The following is a 19,305-nucleotide window of genomic DNA, read 5'->3' on the forward strand; positions in this document are numbered from 1 at the left end:
TTTACAAAATAAGCCAGGTCCAGGTGTCCAGCAAAGCCAAAACCAACAGAAAATCGTTGGAATTGGAATTGGGATGTTGCAGCTCTTTTAGAATGACGTGCTGATAGGTGGACCTTGTTACCACCTGGCAGTCAGGTTTGTGACCTACACGTTGGTATTTGTGCTATGGAGCAGAAGTCACACAATGCTTCCCACTCCAAATTAGAGTGCAAGCTCATCAGCCTTTTGCTAAGCTATGGTTTGTGTTTGTTTCAAAGACAAGCATGTAGTATTTGTGCAAGTTTCTCCTGGGAATAGGATATGTTCCTGTATGATGGAATAATCCCAGAAAAGCTTCCTGGACTGTGGATAATATGGCTGAGTTATCCCTAGTTATCTGCTGTGCAGGAGTAAGGTGGCACATTGGTAGATCCCGTTATTCTCAGACTGTTGTGTGGAGAAGAGCCATCAGTAAAGATGAGAAGCCTCTAGATGATGTCTCTCTCGCTTGAAGTCCATTTGAAGCAGAAAAGCAGGAGAAACCAGTGTGGTGCTGACCCCATGCCTCCCTTGGTGTATGGTGCGTGTCCTCGAAGCAGAGAGGCAGGGATGAGGATGTGTGGGAGCTGTCCATGGTAAGAGCAGGTCAGTCAGCAGGCGTAGGCATCTCAGCTCCATGACATTAGCTCTTTGCATATGTGACCTAAAATTACTGTGGCTGCTGTTACAGCTGTCACGTCTAGCCTGTTACTTGGAAAATAATTCTCTTCTGTAGCTAAAAAAAAAAAAAACAACAACCCTGCCTGACAAAATTTGGCTTGTTACTGGAGTTGCAGCCAGTGTTTGAGAAGCTGATCTACATTGTTCATCAGCTGTGAGTTGCAAAACTCTCTTAAGTGGCCCATAAAGGATGCAACGTCCAAATAGCATCATGGCATGATACACACATCTCATTTACACATGCAGTGCAGGTTTGTATCATCTGGGCTAAAAAATACTGATAACAAAAGTAGGCCTGTAGCAAAGAAGAGGTTGGATGTTTTATATCTGTTTAAATCATTGGTGTTTCTGGAGAGCAAAGCTTCTTTTGTCTTGCATGATTGATTTAAAAATGTCTCTGCAATCCAAAGTGTACTTTTGTCACAAGCTGGAGTCTGAAGTGAGCAGGTTTATGCTGTCAGTCTTCTCAGGTTTTATCAGTAAGATTTGAGTCTGCATGAGGACTTCTTCTTTATGGACTTTAGGACTAAATTGCAGTTCCACAAGCACAGCCATAGGGCACCTGGAAGTTGCAAAACTGTACAAGCATCTCGCCTGTGGGGTTTTCAATGTTATGGTAGATCTGAAAGGACTTCAAAAAATTAATGATTTCGTTTTGTCTGGAATCCACATCCAGCTGTGAGAATACCAAAAAAAGCCCGTTTCTGATGTTTTACATTTTAACTTGTGCCCAGAATAGAGAAGGTTTTGCCTGAGGAAGGCCTGAGTGTTCTCTCTCCCCTTCCCTCAGCTGATACTAGTCCTATAGCTATATTTCAGCATTCCTTTTAATGACAACTTTAGTCTTACTGTGGAAATCTCCCTCATGTTGCATTGGTGAGTTTGTGATTTTATCAGAAAATACTGGTGAAGGGACTGGGTAGCCTACATGGCAGAACTTCTGGTGCCAATTTCTTACCTTCCTCCTGGAAACTGGAGTATTGTACTGAGCTATCCTTGCCTTTCCTATTGAAGATCACATGATGAGGATCAGCCACTAGAGAAGCTCATCAGTGTTGCTCTAAACTGCCCTTGATCCTGTTTGGAATTGGTAGCGCTGTCTGGAGAAGGTACAAGGTCAAATATTTGGGTTTGCACTTAGATGCTCAGATGGTATTAAGTTACTGAATTATGGATCCCTTTAGCCAATAGAGAATTCTTCTGATGGGGAAAAGTTGCCTTCAGTTACAAAGCTAGATATTGTTCTGGCCATCTTGCTAAGCAGGTGTAAGTGGTGGACCATGTTTCTCTTGAGTCAGATAAAGACTTGTAGATAAAGTATACTGAATTCCTATAGTTGGCATACCCAGAAGTGGGTCAGTAAAGAGATGAGCATACCTATGAATGACCGTTCCTGGCAAAAATAACCTCAAAGGATGTACAGTAAATTAGCCTTAGCTGCGTTGATCCCTAACTTGTAATCCTTGAAGCTGAAAAACAAAAAATAATGGGGGCAATATTTACTGCCTTGATTTTATAACACTAATGTTTTGTCCCTTTCTGGTCCTGTCCATCTGGCAGTCTTTCCTTCTCTTAGTATTGCTGCTGTTGTCAAGAGAGCATTAAACTCATAAGCAGTCCAGGCATTACAGAGAAACGGCAAAAGATGAAAGGCTGGAGAAGAATTGGTGGAACTTGTAACGTTAACCTAACATCACTGCCTGAGGGAGATAACACTAGTGGATAAAAACCTAAAGCACAATCTTGACTTGGTCTAAACCTGAATATTTACATCCAGAATCACTGAGGTTGGAGCATGCCTGTCTGAGGGCTGTTACAGGCGCATAAAGGCTAACAACATTGTTAGTGATAAGCAGCAGTGGGTTTATGAAACAGGAGTACAGCAGACAGTAACCTCTCTTGATACAATTAGATAATTAGTGGGTAAAAGGAATGCAATGGATAGACTGTCTCTGGACGATGCATGGGCTTTTGACACAAAGCTGTGCAAGATCTGATTAGGGAAATTAGATCAAATTGGTTTTGATACAAATCCTGTGAAATGAATCATGGATTAGCTGACAGGGTATAAACAGAAGGGTTAGAGATATTCTTTATCCTTCTGCAAAGGTGGTGTCCAAAAGGGCAGTGTTTTTTGACTTTAAATATTCATTAGTGACCTGGAGGAAAATACAAAGTTCTCAATTTTACAGTTGACAGAACTGAAAGATAGAAGAAAAAAAAATCAAAGTAGAAAAAAGAAGAGCTAGGCTGAAAAGATTAGTATTATCAACAGGCTTTGGTAAAACAAGTGGCAATTGGCAGTGTGTGGTTTAAAGATGATACCAGATCTACTTTGGAACAAGGAGAATCTCCAGATTTCATGTTGTGTAGAACATGGTAGCAAAAGCAGCTTATATTCAGAGAGGTCCCAATGAGACAGTGGCTAACAAATGGTGTGAGCTGATGTGCAGTCTGATGTCTGGCAAAGCTGCTGCTTAGTTGGTCCATACATCTGTGTGGCTGTGTGCCTTCTAGAGTGACTCTTCCCTGTACTGCTGTGGCATTGTACTGTGTGATTCAGGGCACCTTGCTGCAAGAGAGACCCAGGCAAGTTGGAAGAAATCCAGAGAAGGGTCACAGAGATGCTAAAGGGATTAGAGGGAATGACCTATGATGAGGAAAGGTGAAAAGAACGAAACGTTTAGAACTTCTAAGCCTGTTACACAGGCACAGAAATAGTAACGGGAGTTTCCTGTGCCAGCATGGAGAAGAGTTGGATCAAGTCTCTCTCCTTTTACATTCCTATTAAGGTAACTAGAGATGAGCAAAATGGCTGTTCATCACTTTGAACTCTGCAAGAAACATTTAGCTGTTCTTGATGTTGTATTTCATTGCCAGGGGACACTCTCAAGTCTGTTTAAAAATCACCACGGGATCTCCATGAGACTTGCAGAAAGTCAAAGAGTCAGAGCTAGCGAGGCTTAACTCAGTGTGTATTGCCCAGCAATAATCAGCTATGCAAATTGCACCAGAGGCCAGAAAAGAGTAACACAAGGACTGGAATGGCTGGAGTCACCTTAGCTATGCTCTTTGACCTGTCTTGGTGTTCAGGACTTTTGCCTCTAAAGCACATGTTCACATCTAACCAGAACTCACTGTGTATTACTGTCACCTGGAAGGGAACAGGAGCATCCTCAGCTGTGAGGGTGTAGGGGGTTTGTTGCTATCCTTGATTTATAATCAGACAGTCACTGTCAGTGTTTGCCTTCCCTGGGGAGGAAGGCTCCTTAATTGCTGTTGTGAGTTGGGGAGTGCGTTGGTCCTAGGAGACTGGTCTCCCCTCATTATTTTTTTTTTTTTATGGAGGGGAAATACCTCAGTGGGTCCTCTTGAGGTTCTCTGGGAATTCTGGGCTTTTTAGGAGACAGAAACTGGGATTTGAACTCTGCTGACTGAATCTAACAGTACAGCTCACCTCCTTGTCATGCCTTTATCATAGTGGTGTCCTCCGTCTGCCTTTAGCATTCCAACTCCTTTTAATGTGGAGTTCTGCAGTGCAGAACAGTGTTTTATGGTGGTTTTGCCTTCCATTTTGCCCCCAGTTCATATTATTGCGCCCAATGATCTTCAGATTTTTACTACAAATGTACTTCTCAGGTAGGGAAAGTACCAGCATCTGGCCAGCACAGCAGCTTTCAGCTTTGCTGTGAGATGCTAAGATCTGGTCTCAACTAGCAAAGCATCTTCTTCCACACAGTCAGTTGGCATTACACCAGGAGATCTGCAATCTGTCTAGGTGCCCTGTGAGAGTAAAGATGAATGCACCTGCAGCAATTATTCCTGTGACTGCTCCATGGCCTCTAGTCATACTTGACCCTCTGAGCAAAGTATGGGCATTCATCAGCTCATCACACTGTCTCTGAGAGGAACCCGCCTCTGGATTCCTCTCAAGTAACACCACACAAAACAGCTGAGGAACGTGAGATGCCTGCCTATACTCTCAAGGTCAAGAGTCTTGCCAAATAACAAACTTAGCTGATCGATTCCAGAGGTAGGAGATGAGGTCAAACATCGAGGATGAAACAGAGAAGGGAAAATTAGGCGATACATGGGTCAAATGAAATCATAAGGATGCAGGACTGTAAAGTTGCTGCATAGCCACATTCACACCAACAGACACAGAGATGTGATATATTTACACATGCACTCCAGCCTTGCTGTATCACAGAATGTTTTGTCCTGTCTCCTGACAGGTTTGACCTTTTGGCAGAAGGAGTTGCCATAAACACCAGGTAAATAGGCTGAAACTGAAATAGAAGTTATCCACATGACTGTGGTATGGTAACTTTAAACCAGCAGAGCTTCCAAGAAGAAAAGTCAAGCATCTCCAGTCAGTCAGAATTCTTTGGACATGTCATCAGGAAAATGCATGTATTTAGGTTTTCTTAAAAGCCTTTGAAAAACTGTCTTGCTTAAGGGAAAATTTAACCTCTCAGGTTAATACTATTATCAATTAAAAAGTGTCTTGAGACAAAAAAGGAAAGGTAGACATACCCTACCCAGAAAAGAAAGAGAAGTCAATTTTCAGCATCATAAAGGTTAACATGAATCACCCACAAAGATCAGTGTTGTTGTGTTTGATCCATGTGTTAATGATCTGGGATGTGGATGAACAATGAGACTGCAGGTGACATCAAATTATCAAGAAAGACTGAAAAACTCCAGAGGATCCTAATAAAGCTGGATGCATGGACAGCACAGTGGTAGATAAAATGCACTGTCGCCTATTGCAAAACATTGCACATCAGAAGGCATTAATTTGATCTTTCATACATCTTAATGGATTCTAAATTAACTGCAGCAACACAGGAACAGATCTGAGGATTGCAATAAGCAACTTGCTGATATTCTCTGTCGAAGAAATGGTAACAATTTAGATTTCAATTTAAAAACAAAAAAAAAAAAAAGGAAACAGTGTAAGGAGTTATATAATAGGTTGAAAATAACATTGAAAATATGGTAATGTCAGTAAGTAATTGATGGTGTGACCACTGTCCAGACCTTCAGCTGGAGAAATGCTGCAGCAATGCCAGTTTCATGCTGCTGAGGAGCTGGCTCATTGAACTCTGTTCTGGACTGAACAGAAATAGCCAGACAAGAGGAAGTTCAGAGATGGATGATGAAGCAGACAAGAAGTCTGCAAAATCTTCTATGTGAAGAACAATTATATAGATAGCAAAGAGCTGAATAAGGAGAACATGGCAGAAGTACATTTCCTGACGAGTGCCAGGAGATGTTCAGGGAGCCTGAAAGGCTGCAAATACAGTATAGGTGTATAAAAGTGGGGGGTTTTTTTGTTTGTTTATACACCACAAAAGTAATCCCTGGAACTCATTGCCATAAGATGTCATAAAAATAACAGTTCTAAAAAAAGACTGAAGATTTATGTAAAGAGTAAGACTATCTCACTAAAATAAGTAGTTTTATTAAACATTTTATTATTATTATTCTTTATTAAACTTTATTTTTTTAACTAAAGTAAGTTCTTTACTGTGAGGGTGGTGAGCCACTGGAGCAGGTTGCCCAAAGAAGTGCTAAATGCTCCATCCCCGGCAGTGTTCAAGGCCAGGTTGGACAGAGCCTTGGACAACATGATGTAGTGTGAGGCATCCCTGCCCCTGATTGACAGAGGGGTTGGAGCTACATGATCTGAAGGTCCTTTCCAACCCTAACCATTCTGGGATTCTAAGTAAGAGTTTCAGAGTTGGTAAAAATGCAGTCCTTTCCATATACTTAAGAGCATAAACCTCTCTCTAAGAAATGGGAATTTGAGAGAAGCATCTCCATGCAAAAGCCCTGTATTAGTAAATAGAAGAAAGATAAAGATTTAAGATTAAGCTGCATGAAGCTTTTGATCATATGATTTTCCATCAGTTTCTAAGCTCCTCTTTTAGTGATGATAGTGAAGGGGGACGGGAGAGGGAAGGGGAAATCCGACATGAAAATTAATCAACTACTTCTGTATTACAAAAGAAAATCCAATCTGAGCAAGTCCTTTCTGCATGATCTGCTTGTGAACTCTTTGCTTAGAGCCAGGGCAGCACATTCTGAACTGAACAAACATCTTTTTCACTAGGTCTGCCACAGATGGGCTCATTTCTTTCTGCTGTCCCAGGGTTAGGTTGTGCTCTGGGTAGATTGTGCCTCATCAGCACTGATGCCCCTTCGCAGTACTGCAGCCTTTATACAGCCTGAAATCATGGTCTACGTGAATAGCCTTGTCTTTATTCTACTGTGAATTTGTGGGTAATAGGAATGCTGTTTTTGTTTTATTGAGTTGTACTGATTTTGTTTTTATTGAGTTGTACTGATACGCCTGAAGGAGAAGAACCAGGGTGGGGTTGAACAGCCTGAGCCAATGGGAGCTGGACTGAGGTGGGGAAAGAAGAGATCTCTTTTGACCAACCTGGAGCTGGGTTTGGCCAGGAGGTCTCTAAGTGCCTTTGCTCTCTCCCTGCAGGCTGCTCGGCAGAATGGCCACAGAGGAGCGGCACCTCTCCTCCAGCTGTGGGTCCTTCATCAAGACCGAGCCCTCCAGCCCATCTTCTGGCATCGACGCCATCAGCCACCACAGCCCAAGTGGCTCCTCCGATGCTAGCGGTGGCTACGGCATCGCCATGGGTGGCCACCCCAATGGCCTAGACTCACCACCCATGTTCAATGGCACAGGGATTGGTGGTGGGTCCTGCCGCAAGCGTTACGATGACTGCGCCAGTGCCATCATGGAGGACTCACCCACCAAGTGCGAGTACATGCTCAATGCAATTCCCAAGCGGCTATGCCTGGTGTGCGGGGACATTGCTTCTGGGTACCATTACGGCGTGGCTTCCTGTGAGGCATGCAAAGCCTTCTTCAAAAGGACTATTCAAGGTATGGTGGGAAGGGAGGGAAACTGATACGTTTGTTTTATAGCAAAAAGGGAGGCAGCCCCAGACGTTGCTGAGGCTGTGGTGTTTCCATGTCATATAAAAAGGGAAAGGAGAGGATGCATATAATGGACCTGAAACTCCATCCTTTTGTATGCTTCCTCTTTCCTCCTGCTCAGCTCTGGTCCTTCCAAATCAACCTGGACCTGAAGTTAGGTTTTGTCATGGTAGGAACCTTTGTCTAGTGTAGCCTGGCTGGCTACCAGATCTGGGTGTCTGGTCTAGTGGCACTGATACCCTGATAATGTGGCTGCTAGGGAGTGAGACCTGGAAAGGAAATGCTTTGCACTCTAAAGATGTTTTTTTGAGGCCCATTTGAAGAGTATATGCTCCTGCCTAGAGATGGCTTCTTTTCATAGATGTCTGCACCTTAAGGTGAAAGCTCCAGCACTGCAGGAATAGAAAGTTTCTTACTCTGTCCTGCCAGTCTTAATCTGTGGCAGTGGACTCCATATAGACCTCACCACAAGGCTGAACATGCACTTGGATGAGAGTCCGTCCTGTGTTCCTCCTTGGTTAGTTGCAACAGCCCTTTTCATTAAGATGCAAGTTATTTAAACATAGAATTTTAGACACTGAAGGAGATAGAGATAACCAGTTTTTGTCAGTCTTACTAAGGGTGAGGTATTTCTCTGGTGGTTTTGAAAATGTTGGTGCATGTGTGTGTAGATGAATTGCAGTGCATTGCACCTGCATGTACAGTTCACATGTGAGGCATATGACTGTGTCCTGACTGCATAGGTGTGCTGCAGATAAGCACTCACACAGTTACAGTATAGCCAAAAGAAGGTGTGCCTCCGGGCAAGCTCCAATATCGATGGATGCTTGGGTGTACTTCCATAAGCAGGCGCTGTGTGAGCAAAGCCTTTCCTTCCTACAGTCTTTAACTGGGAAAAGTTTTCACCTTCCAGTGGAAAGTGCATTGAGTTTACCCACCCACAATGGGTTTACTGTACACAGATGTCCAGTGAGCAAGCAGCTTTGTGTTTACTTGGCAGTTGGCTGGGGTAAATCCACCATGACAACACTTCTTTGCCTCCTGTGAAATGGAAGAAAGGCACATGTGCAGAGAGCATTCATTTTTTTGTTTATTGAGTGGGCCTGACTACTCTCTGTCACTTGGGATATTCAACTCTGGAGTGGACAGAGCAGTATAGGGTGCAGTTCACTGTTTCTAGCTTAATTTCATAGATTCTAGGTGTCTGTCCTCATTGTTATCCAGCTGTGGGAATAATCACTTTGTGTTGCCCCACTGACTCTTCTTCTTTCATTATGCTGTGTGGAAAGCATGGTCATCTCTAGGGCATTGGCCTGTTGTACCCTGGCAGGGTTTCTGTGATCTGTCATTGCTGAATCTCCTGTGGTTGAATGTGAACTTTTACTTGCACTTCTGACTGTCAGCGCTGACTCTGTCCCTTCTCCACTGCTTGGACCCATTCCCAGTGTTTCGTTTTGGCACATTCAGGTGCTAAAGGAGAGACAGAGTAGGACTCTGAAGCAAAGCCCTAGGAGCTGCTTATACAGGAAGAGACTGAAAAACTAACCCCTTGTGGGGTCGATACTGGAGCACCTCTGTGGCAGAGCAGAAGAGAGGCCTAACCTAGAGAGGTAAAAAAAGACCTGGGAACTTCTGAAGAGTTTTCAGAGAAATTCAAAAGAAAATTATGCAGGGCAGCAGTGCCTGAAACATGTATGAGCATGGGTTATAACGTCACCTGACCTGATCCCAAGAAGGGAGAGCACTTCTCTCCAACCCCCTCTCCCCAGCATAGCTATATTCTCCCCGTGGTTCCCTAATTGATTGCCTCCTAACATGTAACAGATGGGGGAAAGGAATAAGTGGAGATTTCTCTCACCTTGTCATCAGCTTTGGCTGGCGGCTGAGGTACCAGAAATCCTTTTATTCCCAAGAGTGGGAGAGACGAGTGTGCAGTGCCCAAGGGTAAGAAATTTCAGCAATGGAGCTGAAGGCTGAGCCCAGGGGAGCAGGCAGCAAACAGGGCTGCAGAGTTTGGTTCATTCAAGAAAATGCACCATTCCCCGGGTTCTGCTGCCAGTGCATGCAATATCCAAGTGCAGCCCTGGGCATGCAGGGAAAAAGGGTTTAAGGGTCATATAAAAGAGAGAGTGGCAGAAGCATTTCCATAAAGTGTTCATCCTGTATTATATTCGGTACACGTGTTAAGTATCTAACTGAAGAAGTAGGAAAATCTTCATCCAGGCTGACTACCATTGATGTAGGGTGTGCAGAAAGCATGTAGATGTGTATGTTACACAATTGTATCCCCTGCTGGTATCAAAAGACTTGAGGTGATTCTGGTGCCTGGGAATGATGTTGATATAATGGTTTGAGCACAGGGATTGAGCTACAATTCCAGGATTTCCCAGGTGCTCAGGAGATGCAGTAGGTAAATTCATCAGGCTTTTGTGGTCTTTGACCAGCCACTTCACTTCTCTGTGCCTAAGAAAGCTGAAAAACCAATGACTATTATAAGAGTACTTAATCTGCTGGCCCTACATTTGGTAACTTTATTAAATAATAGGTGTGTATGCTGCTAGAAAATGGGTCTAAATCTGTCCTGGATGATTACACTACCACAGCCCTTTCTAGCTAACACTGATCATGAATCAGATCTTCACACTAAATCTCCTCTTCAAGTACCCTCCTCCCCTACTACATATGACCCAGTCTGCCCGTTGTTTTTTTAGCTGCATTGACTCAGGTAAAACCTGCATCTCTTGAGGCAGGAGGATCCTGCAGTAGCCTCTCCACTCCTGCTGGTACTACAGCAGTGGGAAGAACGGACATCCAAGCTGCAGATCTTTTTTGAGCATGGCAGCTCTGCTACTCATTTTCCCCCTTAGCCAGGGGAGGCCAGGCTGTCCTGGACAGCATGAGCGCTGGTGCCTTGCAAGCGATGAGGGAGGAGATAGATTGGAAGCCACCACGGGCATGGCTGCTTATCTCTGAGGTCACTACTGTCGCCGTGGGGGAGTTTTTCATTTGCAGCATTTTTCCAAAGGAAAGCAGAATTTGTACTGTGTCCCATTTCCCTCCTCCCCCCCCCCAAAAAAAAAATAAAAAAAAAAATTTTTGGAATAAAAAAGAAGTGAGGAAAATTCAAATGCAAACTGTTGATTCACTTCAAGCTGAATTGGAATGTTTGGTTTTGCTGAAGTAAGCTAGGATCACACAGCACATCCTAACCTGTCCCACAGGTTCTGGGGAGGTCATACATGTGACCTCTCTCATGTTATGTTACATAGCCCAAGAGAAGGATCAAGACCTGGAAGCTTGTGTGCCATTTCCACTTTGCAGCACTGGCAATGCTTGAGATGGAAAGGTGAAAACCTGAGATGAGATGATAGCACATGTCATTGGGCTGCAGGCCTTTCTCTCTGAACATGTTATTTTGAACCCCAGGGCTGAACTTCACATGCTTTGAGTGCGAGTCAGAAATTCTGACCTGATATGAAGCTAGGCTGTCTGACAAAAATTGAATCCTCTTCCTGTATGATCACACTGCTTTGTAGGAACTGTGCTCCGGGTCCCATTATATTCTAGTGGCAGTCTGCATTGTCCCCATAAAAATACGTGCCAAGAGCACGTATGACTTAGTGTGAATATTTTCAAAGGTGCAATCTAGCTAAGGTAGGAGAGAATCTGAGTTTTGGGCATGTTGAAGTGTGCTCTTTTAGTGCTTAAGAGAGCCTGGACCACCTCTCCTATGAAGACAGGCTGAGGGAGTTGGGTTTGTTCAGCCTGGGGAAGGGTGGGTCTGGAGAGACCTTAGAGCAGCCTTTGAGCACCTAAAGGGGGCCTATAAGAAATCTGGAGAGGGACTTTTTACAAGTGCATGTAGAAACAAGGAAAGGGGGAATGGCTTTAAACTGAAAGAGTCTAGATTTAGATTAGATATTAGGAAAAAAATCTTTACTATGGAGGTGGTGAGACACTGGATCAGGTTGCCCAGAGAAGTTGTGGATACCCCATCCCTGGATGTGTTTAAGGTCAGGTTGAATGGGTCTTTGAACAACCTGGTGTAGTCCCAGCCCATGGCAAAGTGGTTGGAACCCGATGATCTTTAAGATCCCTTCCAAGCCAAACCATGCTATGATGTGAAACCAATAATTTTATATTAGCTGAATGGAATGGGTCTGTTACATGAAAAATAACATACATTGGATCATTCTGAATTAAAGCTTTCTGAATTATATCCCATGGAAATCCTAACTAATCCATTTATCCAAATTTAGGACAAAGGCAAATGCTGGATTTCCTACTGGATACAAATTCTAATCTAACTCTATTCTTGCTTTTACTAGTTTGTTCAGTATATAAAGCATTATATATCAATCAAATATATTGCAGTTATCTTTAGTTCATTACTTGTTACAACTGGTTTTGCCTATTCTGAATATTAACTAATAACAGTTCTATGTAACCATAAGAGTCCTTTATTATTCAACATATTCATGACTACCCTTCATCTATTTTTCATATTCAAATGGTGAAAATTAAGGCTATTTCTAAAATGACCCATTAATATAAAATAAAAGCTTAAAGCTCAGCAAAATAAATCTGAGTTAAGATTTCTCTCCCCGATCTTTGTTTGTTCTTGAAACTTATCCGTAATATGATGCAACAGGGCTTGCACGGGGTGGTATTGGAGAGAACTGGTGACTGGGGAGTCAGAAAGAAGAGACATATTTACCATTATCTTCTGAATAGGGAGGATGTGTATCAGGTGAAACACCTGCATCTATGATTTCCCTGCTTGAATCTTGAGAGCTTCGAACTCAATGAGTACAGCAACACAACTGCTGTGCTGGTGTGCCCTTACATCAGTAAGGGGCTTCAAATATGGACAGTACGGCTCAGAAGACTTGTAGGGATTTATAACAGGCTTGTAACAAAGCCTGGTGTCTTCTAGGACTTCCTGGTAATTATTATGGTGGTTAGAGTGGTTCCTGGGAAGGGAGGAACAGTTAAGAGAGTTTGAGTATTTTCCTGAGCAGAAGAGGTTTACCATCCACAGGATCAGCAAAGGGCCTGTGAAATACAGAAGGGAGGGTTTGTATCCCTAGCATCCATGGCAGGCAGGCACTGTCCTGTCCTTCTGTCCTTCTCAGAAATGTGCCTGCTACTTTTCAGGTGGGAGTTCACAGCAGAAGTCCAGGAGGCGTTCCAAGCTTTCAAAAAACTTTTGAAGCGTAACCAGGTACAGTGAAGCATTCCCTCAGTCTAGTGCCTGAATGCTGCTTACTATTCACAGCTCTAGCATTTGGATTCAGAAAACCATCTCCAGTGCAGCTCAACTCTGTTAGTCTTGTGTTTTCTTTTTGCCTCAGTGCATCTGTACAGAGAACTCCATGCAGAAGGATGTTTTCTGAGGAACTTTGGTAAAGTATTTCTGTGTCAGAAACCCCACAAGCAAACTTGCTGCCAGTAGGTAGAGAGCCTCAGGACCCATCTCCTTCATCCTCTTGCAAGCTAAAGGCGGATTTCAGTGAGGTTGTTTCAAATGTCTAAGTCCTCTTTTGTGGAGCTCAAACTAGGTGTGCCATCCTGAAGAGGCAAACAGTGCTGGTGTTACACCTATAGCTACCCCCTTTTCCTCTCATAGTGTCAAGGGTCCTGAAGTCTTGCTCCTCACATTTCTTTTTTACTTACTATATAAGCTGCATGAAGTAAAATTTTGGTTAATCCAAGTACTGGGGTTTATCTCACCTGCTTTTCCAAAGTCTCATTTTCCTGCAAGTGATAAACATGTGTACTAGGGTGGGGAGGGGTTTGGTTTTGGTTTTGGTTTTTGTTGGGATTTTTTTCTTTGATTGTGTTTTGTGGTAGTTAGTTGGGTTTGGGGTTGTTGGTTTGGGGGGGGCAGGGGGGAAGTTGATTGTTATTTTTCTCCTTTCCAAAAATAGGAGCCTCTGCTGATGTGTATATACTCAGGCACCTGGAAGCGTAGGACAGCCCTACTGAAAATCACTTATTCAAGTGCCTAAATACAGATTTACAGGTTCAATGTTTGAATCCATTTCTTTGAAAACTGTAACTTAAAAAATACCACCCCTATTTTCCCCCCTTACCTCATGCAGATCATTGGAGAGATTTTCCTCTGATTTTCACAAAGTACCTCTCACTCCAGGATTCAGGCTCTGATGCCTCAGTTAAAGTGGAAGTTTAAGTGGAAGGTAATAGAGAATCCACTCCATGCATATTATCAGTGTTCCCTATTCTGGTACAGGAGGTCAGACTGGTGTTGCTGAGGGCAGAGGAACTGCTGATCTGGCACTGCACTCACCAAGGGCCTTTTTACAGTTTTCAGGTCCCTTTTCACTGAGACACCCAAATGATCTGTTTAGCTTCAGAAACAGCGATAAAAAGGATTCAGGACAAAAGCTTGTGGGTACTGAAATGACAGTGTCCTCACAGCTAGTGGCTGGTTAAAAATAAGGTTGCTTTCTCCTGTAGGCTGTCCAAGTCAAGCAGAAGAGCTGTTCCATGGAGGCATTACACTGATTGCCTGGTGGGATCTTCCTAAGACTATGGAACATTGCAAGCAATTATTGTAAAACAAACCAGACAATCAAATTCCAAACAAAACCCCCCAAAGCTGTGAGGGCAGTGTAGTAATTGTTACAAAAATTGGGATAAAAGGAAACACATGCATGAGCTGAGGTGCCTATGAGATGGATTTCCCTGGGAGCTCCTGCTCTCAACCCTTTGGCTTGAGGGGGCCAGCAGAGAATGGCACCATGTCACTTGTTGCAACCACAGCATGCTGTATCATATCACTGGGGTGAAAGATATGACTTGAATGAATGGAATTTGGAACTTAATAGCAGATATATCTGAGTCTGGGTTTTCCCCTGAAATTCAGGAAAAGCTGCATGCAGTCATCTGGCCATCTATTTGAGTCACCCAAAGGAAGGGCTGAGAATTCTGTGTGCAGCAGGGCAAAGCAGGAGAGAGTAAGCAAGAAAAGAAGAGTAGAGAGAAAGAATGGTGCAAAACAATGAAGAATAAACCAGGAAAAGAGGAGCGATGAGTTTTCTTCAGAAAACAGAAGCTGAAAATGCTTTAGCTTTAAAAACTTGATTGGCCACTTGTTTATAATCTTCCCTGTGTTTCCTTCTAGAAAGGCAGGATCAATAAGCAGGGAGCAGCTTGTACTCTCAGTGCTTTATTAATTCTGAGCTCAACTTCTCAGAGAAGTCCTGTCCATAACTTAAGCAGGAACTGGGTGGGACTTTAATGCCTCCCCAAGCTCAGGGAGGCGTCTTCTTTCCAGAGAGGTATAGTGGCTATGGGGTCTCTCAATGACCAGGCTCTGGGATGCAGCTTTCAGGTGCTCTTACTATGTGTGCACTGGAAAAAAAGTTCCAAATTGTTTAATGGTCAAAGGTCTACTTTTACAGAAAATAGGGTAAAAATATGATCTGTCACCTTAATAGTCCTTGTCTGTTTCTTAGCATCTTTCATCTAAAGGGTTTAAAGTACAGTTAAACACTAATGAATCAACTTACAATCTCCCCAGAAGGTAGGTTTGGTGCTTGTTTTGTTTTGCAGATGAGCAAACTAGGGCACAGAGAGGAAGTGATTTGCCCTGCGAGGCTACATATGAAGGCTTGGAACAAATCCAAACCCTCATTTGGTCACCTACCACTTGATTTATTGAAGCCATCTTTTTTGCTAAATCTTATTCTGTGGAATCAGTGAGGTCCTAGCAGATTTTCACATCAAATGTAAATATTGACTAAGTCGAGGAAATCTCTTCTAATAAGCAACACTTCAAACTGAGGCCTTGTCTATTAGATTATCCCATTTTCTGCCCTGCTGGGTCATGTAATCTACAGTTCATGACACACAGACTTGACTTGAATTTTATACTTGCATACAGACTTGTCCATGTGCATCCTTGTGTGCTGATGCCTTTCTGCAGGGTCTTGCAGCAGCCCAAGCTGCTGCAGTGAAGAGGAAGCTCTCCTGGAGCACCCTGCACTGGCAGCTGGGCTGGTGGTGTGACCGCCAGCCACTGGGAGGCTGCTGGAATTTCGATGAGTTAATCTCATCAGTTTATCACAGGGCACTTACAGAAATTACAGGGAGCTGTGAGCAGCTCACTGCGCTGGCAGCCAGCCCCAGGACCCATAAAAGAAATTGAGACAAACACACACACAAAAAAGTCAGAGAACTTTGTTAAAGTTTGGAGATGATAGTTTTTCTTGGATGAGTTCTGCTTGGGTAATGCTGATTGTGCCTTCTCTGGTGATGTCCCTGTTCCCTGCAGTAATGGCAGATACTGCCCCCAGCTGTAGCTCTCAATCCATGAAATGCAGAGCATGTTATGGGGCCTAATATAAAACCTCATTTACTTTGGAAGCATTGTTTTGTATGAAGAGGGTACAGTAGGTCTCACCTCTAGCATTTGCACCTGTAAAGAGGGCTGTAAGACACAGCTACTGGTGCTTTCTTCCTTTAGACTGGGCACAGTGTGTGGAAGGGGCATATGAGCCTATGTTCAGTATGAAGGCAATAAGCATGGTGAGTGGGTGTGTTTTTTCAGCTGTCCTTACCAGCAAACCACATGGATGCTGCACAATGTGGTGGCCACTGCTTTGCCACCCAGGAAGGGAATTTTGCCCACTGCGCACTCTCCTCTGGCTCTGCTCCTTTCTCATGATCCCAGTACAGAAGTACCTTTGAGAACTGCTTTTTTAAGCTGTACAAACAGTATGTATATGGTAACCGGTACCTACACCTGCACTGACACGAGCAAATTTAGTTGTGATGTAGGTTTTGTAAACCATTTCCAGTACTTTGCTTGTCAAGGGGTCCATGGACTGGAGGCTTGGGGAAAGTGGGAGATCTGCTTGACGCAGGGTAGATAGAGCTTGAGCTGCCAGATGAGGGCTGTCACTGCCTTCTGCTGCTATAAGGGCTCAGTGCCCTTGGTGTAGTGTCTGTTAGGGGGCAAATTTTTGGCCATAAGACCACAAAACATGAAGTTTTACATCTTTCCAGAAGTCTGGTCCTGGCTTTGGTGAGAAACGTGGGCATTGAAACCAAGGTAGTATCTTCCAAATTGAGATGGTGTTGGAGTGTTCTCCTAGGTTTGTTCCTGCTCTGTTCCTTCCTGTGCGGGGCACATCAAGTGTCTGAGCATGAGGTAAGGGCCTCTGTACTCATCGGTCTTGTAATGTGCTGGAGCTGTGTGTCTAAAGCAGGAGTTTGTTTATTACCTTGAGATTAAGCCTGAATCTCAATTTCCAGCTCTCTGGGAATGTTGATACATTGCTAGTTATTGAAATTCTGGTGCTGCCCAATGACGAAGTACAGTTTAAATGGAAGCAACTTGTGCAGCACACTCTGCTCCTGCAGGCAAACTGCATTTTGGAAGGAGATAATTAATGGTGAAGAGTGGGGTGGCTGGGCTGAAGCTTTAGGGGCAAGTTGCAAGTCTTGTGACAAAACAAGGGTAGACAGTTAATAACTAGCAGGTGGATAACCTTGGGATTTGGGGTTGTGTGCTTCTGGGATTTCACACAGCATGGGCCAAGCATAGTGAGTACTTTCTTCCTTTTGAATCTGTGCTCTGTCTTTTGACTCAGATTCCCAATGGGCTTTCCAACTGCTCAGTTAGCCCCAGAGGTTGGTATGTATCAGATTGTTGGTCTTTATTTAGAGGATGGAAGGGTGTTGCACAAGAACATAGAAATCCATTCCAGAAGTAGGAACAAAAAGCACATCCTGTCCCAGTGCTACTAAACTGTAAGCTCTACTTCTAATCTGATGATATACAAAGTCATAGAATCACAGAATAGTTAGGGTTGGAAAGGACCCTAAGATCATCTAGTTTCAACCACCCTGCCATGGGCAGGGACACCTCACAATAAACCATGTCAACCAAGACTCCATCCAACCTGGCCTTGAACACTGCCAGGAATGGAACATTTGCAATTCCATACTGTGTTTTCTCTTAGCTCTTACCTGCATTCCTCCCTGCAGCTCTGATTGAACTCTTGAATCTCAATTTCTTGCTCTAAACCTCCAAACCAACTTTTTCATTCTTCTGAACTGACTGTAGAGCTTAGAAATCCTTTTCTGAGCTGCCTGATTTACCCAGTAGTTAGACTGCCTTAAATGTATTGTCATTGTCAATGCATCACTGGCAAGCTTAGATTTCCAGTCCTGCTCCACAGAAAACATTGAATAGCCCTCTTCAGAAACATCACCTCCAAAATGAATGGCAGGATGTAAACAGTCATTTCTGTTTGTTGTCTTATAGTGCTACCTCACACTGTGATCCAACACTTACATCCTCATGTCAGACCCTTGTGTCTGTATTTCAGTTACTTTCTTGGCTTATGATAAAATATTATGTGACCAGAAATAAATCTGTGATGCTGCTTCCCCTGTTTTGTCTCAGAGGCAATGTTTTGAAGTGATCATAAGTGGAAAGGAATGAGGAAAGAAAAGCTGATGCTCTTTGCAGAGGGATGAGACACAAATGCACAAGGACTAATAAAGTAAAACTGGAGAGATTTGCTTAGAGAAACTGTGCATTTTACAGGGCATGTTATTCATCTTCTCAATCCAGACCTACTGCTTCCCTGCTACCTGTAGTATGCCAGCAGGCAGGAGGAAGCAAAGGACAGAATGTCATCCCTGAGTTCCCTGCTCCCCCAGGCAAGGCAAGAAAGGGCAGGTAACATCCATCCTACAGACATGGAGCAAGACTGGCCACAAAGGAATTGCTGCTGCTAATACTGGAACTGTTCCCACTCTAAGCCCTGGACTTCAGGGAACAGGCCAGGTTATAAAGGATTGCAGCACAAGGGATGATGATGTGCCTGGAGGGGACATTGCATCTGGAAGCCCAGCATTGCAGTCAGCCCCTTGGATGGGCAGGTTTCTCCCAATACTTAGAGCAGTATTGTTTTTTCCTCAAATGTGTTCTACTTAGTGCTGGGCTCTCTAAGAGCCATCATCTGCCAGCTGTGGTCTCAGAGGATGTGTGTGCAAATAAGTGAGCAAACATACAGTGTATACAGATTGATGGTGGTGGGAATATATGGGCCACTGCAACTTGTGCCTGGATCACTGGGGATAACATAGTTCTTGGGTGACCATCTCTGTGTTTGATTGCAGGGAATATTGAATACAGCTGCCCGGCCACAAACGAATGTGAGATCACGAAACGGAGGCGCAAGTCCTGTCAGGCCTGTCGCTTCATGAAATGCCTCAAAGTGGGGATGCTAAAAGAAGGTAAGACAGAGTCAGACTGAGAATTGTTCTCTGTCCCAGTAGCACCTGAGACTCCAGGCCTTGCAGGATCTCTTAGGCTAACTGCATGCTTGCCCTCTCTGGCTTTCCAAAGGTGTGTTTTTAGGGGCTTTGTAACATAGTCAGGATGTGCAGGGACCACGAGGGTAGTCCAGGGAGAAGAAGGATTCTAGTCATCACCCTCATGATAGGATATTACTTCTAATACATGCAAATTTGAAAAATAACTGGAAACTGGTGGTGCCAGACTTTCCCAAAGGAACCCCAGGCTGGAAGGGGTTTCACTCCTTTCTCCCCACTTCATTTTGCAGTGTTGAGGTCATTTTGCCCTTTGTGTGATCATGA

At 43.7% G+C, this 19,305-nt stretch overlaps 1 protein-coding gene across 7 annotated transcripts in view; it reads left to right on the forward strand.

Moving 5' to 3' along the window:
- ESRRB (estrogen related receptor beta) overlaps nt 1–19,305 on the forward strand; it is a 135,432-nt gene that overhangs the window by 87,994 nt on the left and 28,133 nt on the right. For all 7 annotated transcript variants that reach the window (XM_061367435.1, XM_061367438.1, XM_061367441.1 and 4 more), the window contains 2 exons: nt 7,202–7,611; nt 18,826–18,942. In XM_061367435.1, coding sequence (XP_061223419.1) covers nt 7,202–7,611; nt 18,826–18,942 — 527 coding nt within the window. The remainder of the gene's footprint in view (nt 1–7,201; nt 7,612–18,825; nt 18,943–19,305) is intronic.

Source organism: Neopsephotus bourkii, unplaced genomic scaffold (genome assembly GCF_033783945.1).
Source record: "Neopsephotus bourkii isolate Nb327-2 ecotype Australia unplaced genomic scaffold, CSIRO-AGI_Nbou_v1 NB_1376, whole genome shotgun sequence".
Classification (NCBI taxonomy): domain Eukaryota; kingdom Metazoa; phylum Chordata; class Aves; order Psittaciformes; family Psittacidae; genus Neopsephotus; species Neopsephotus bourkii.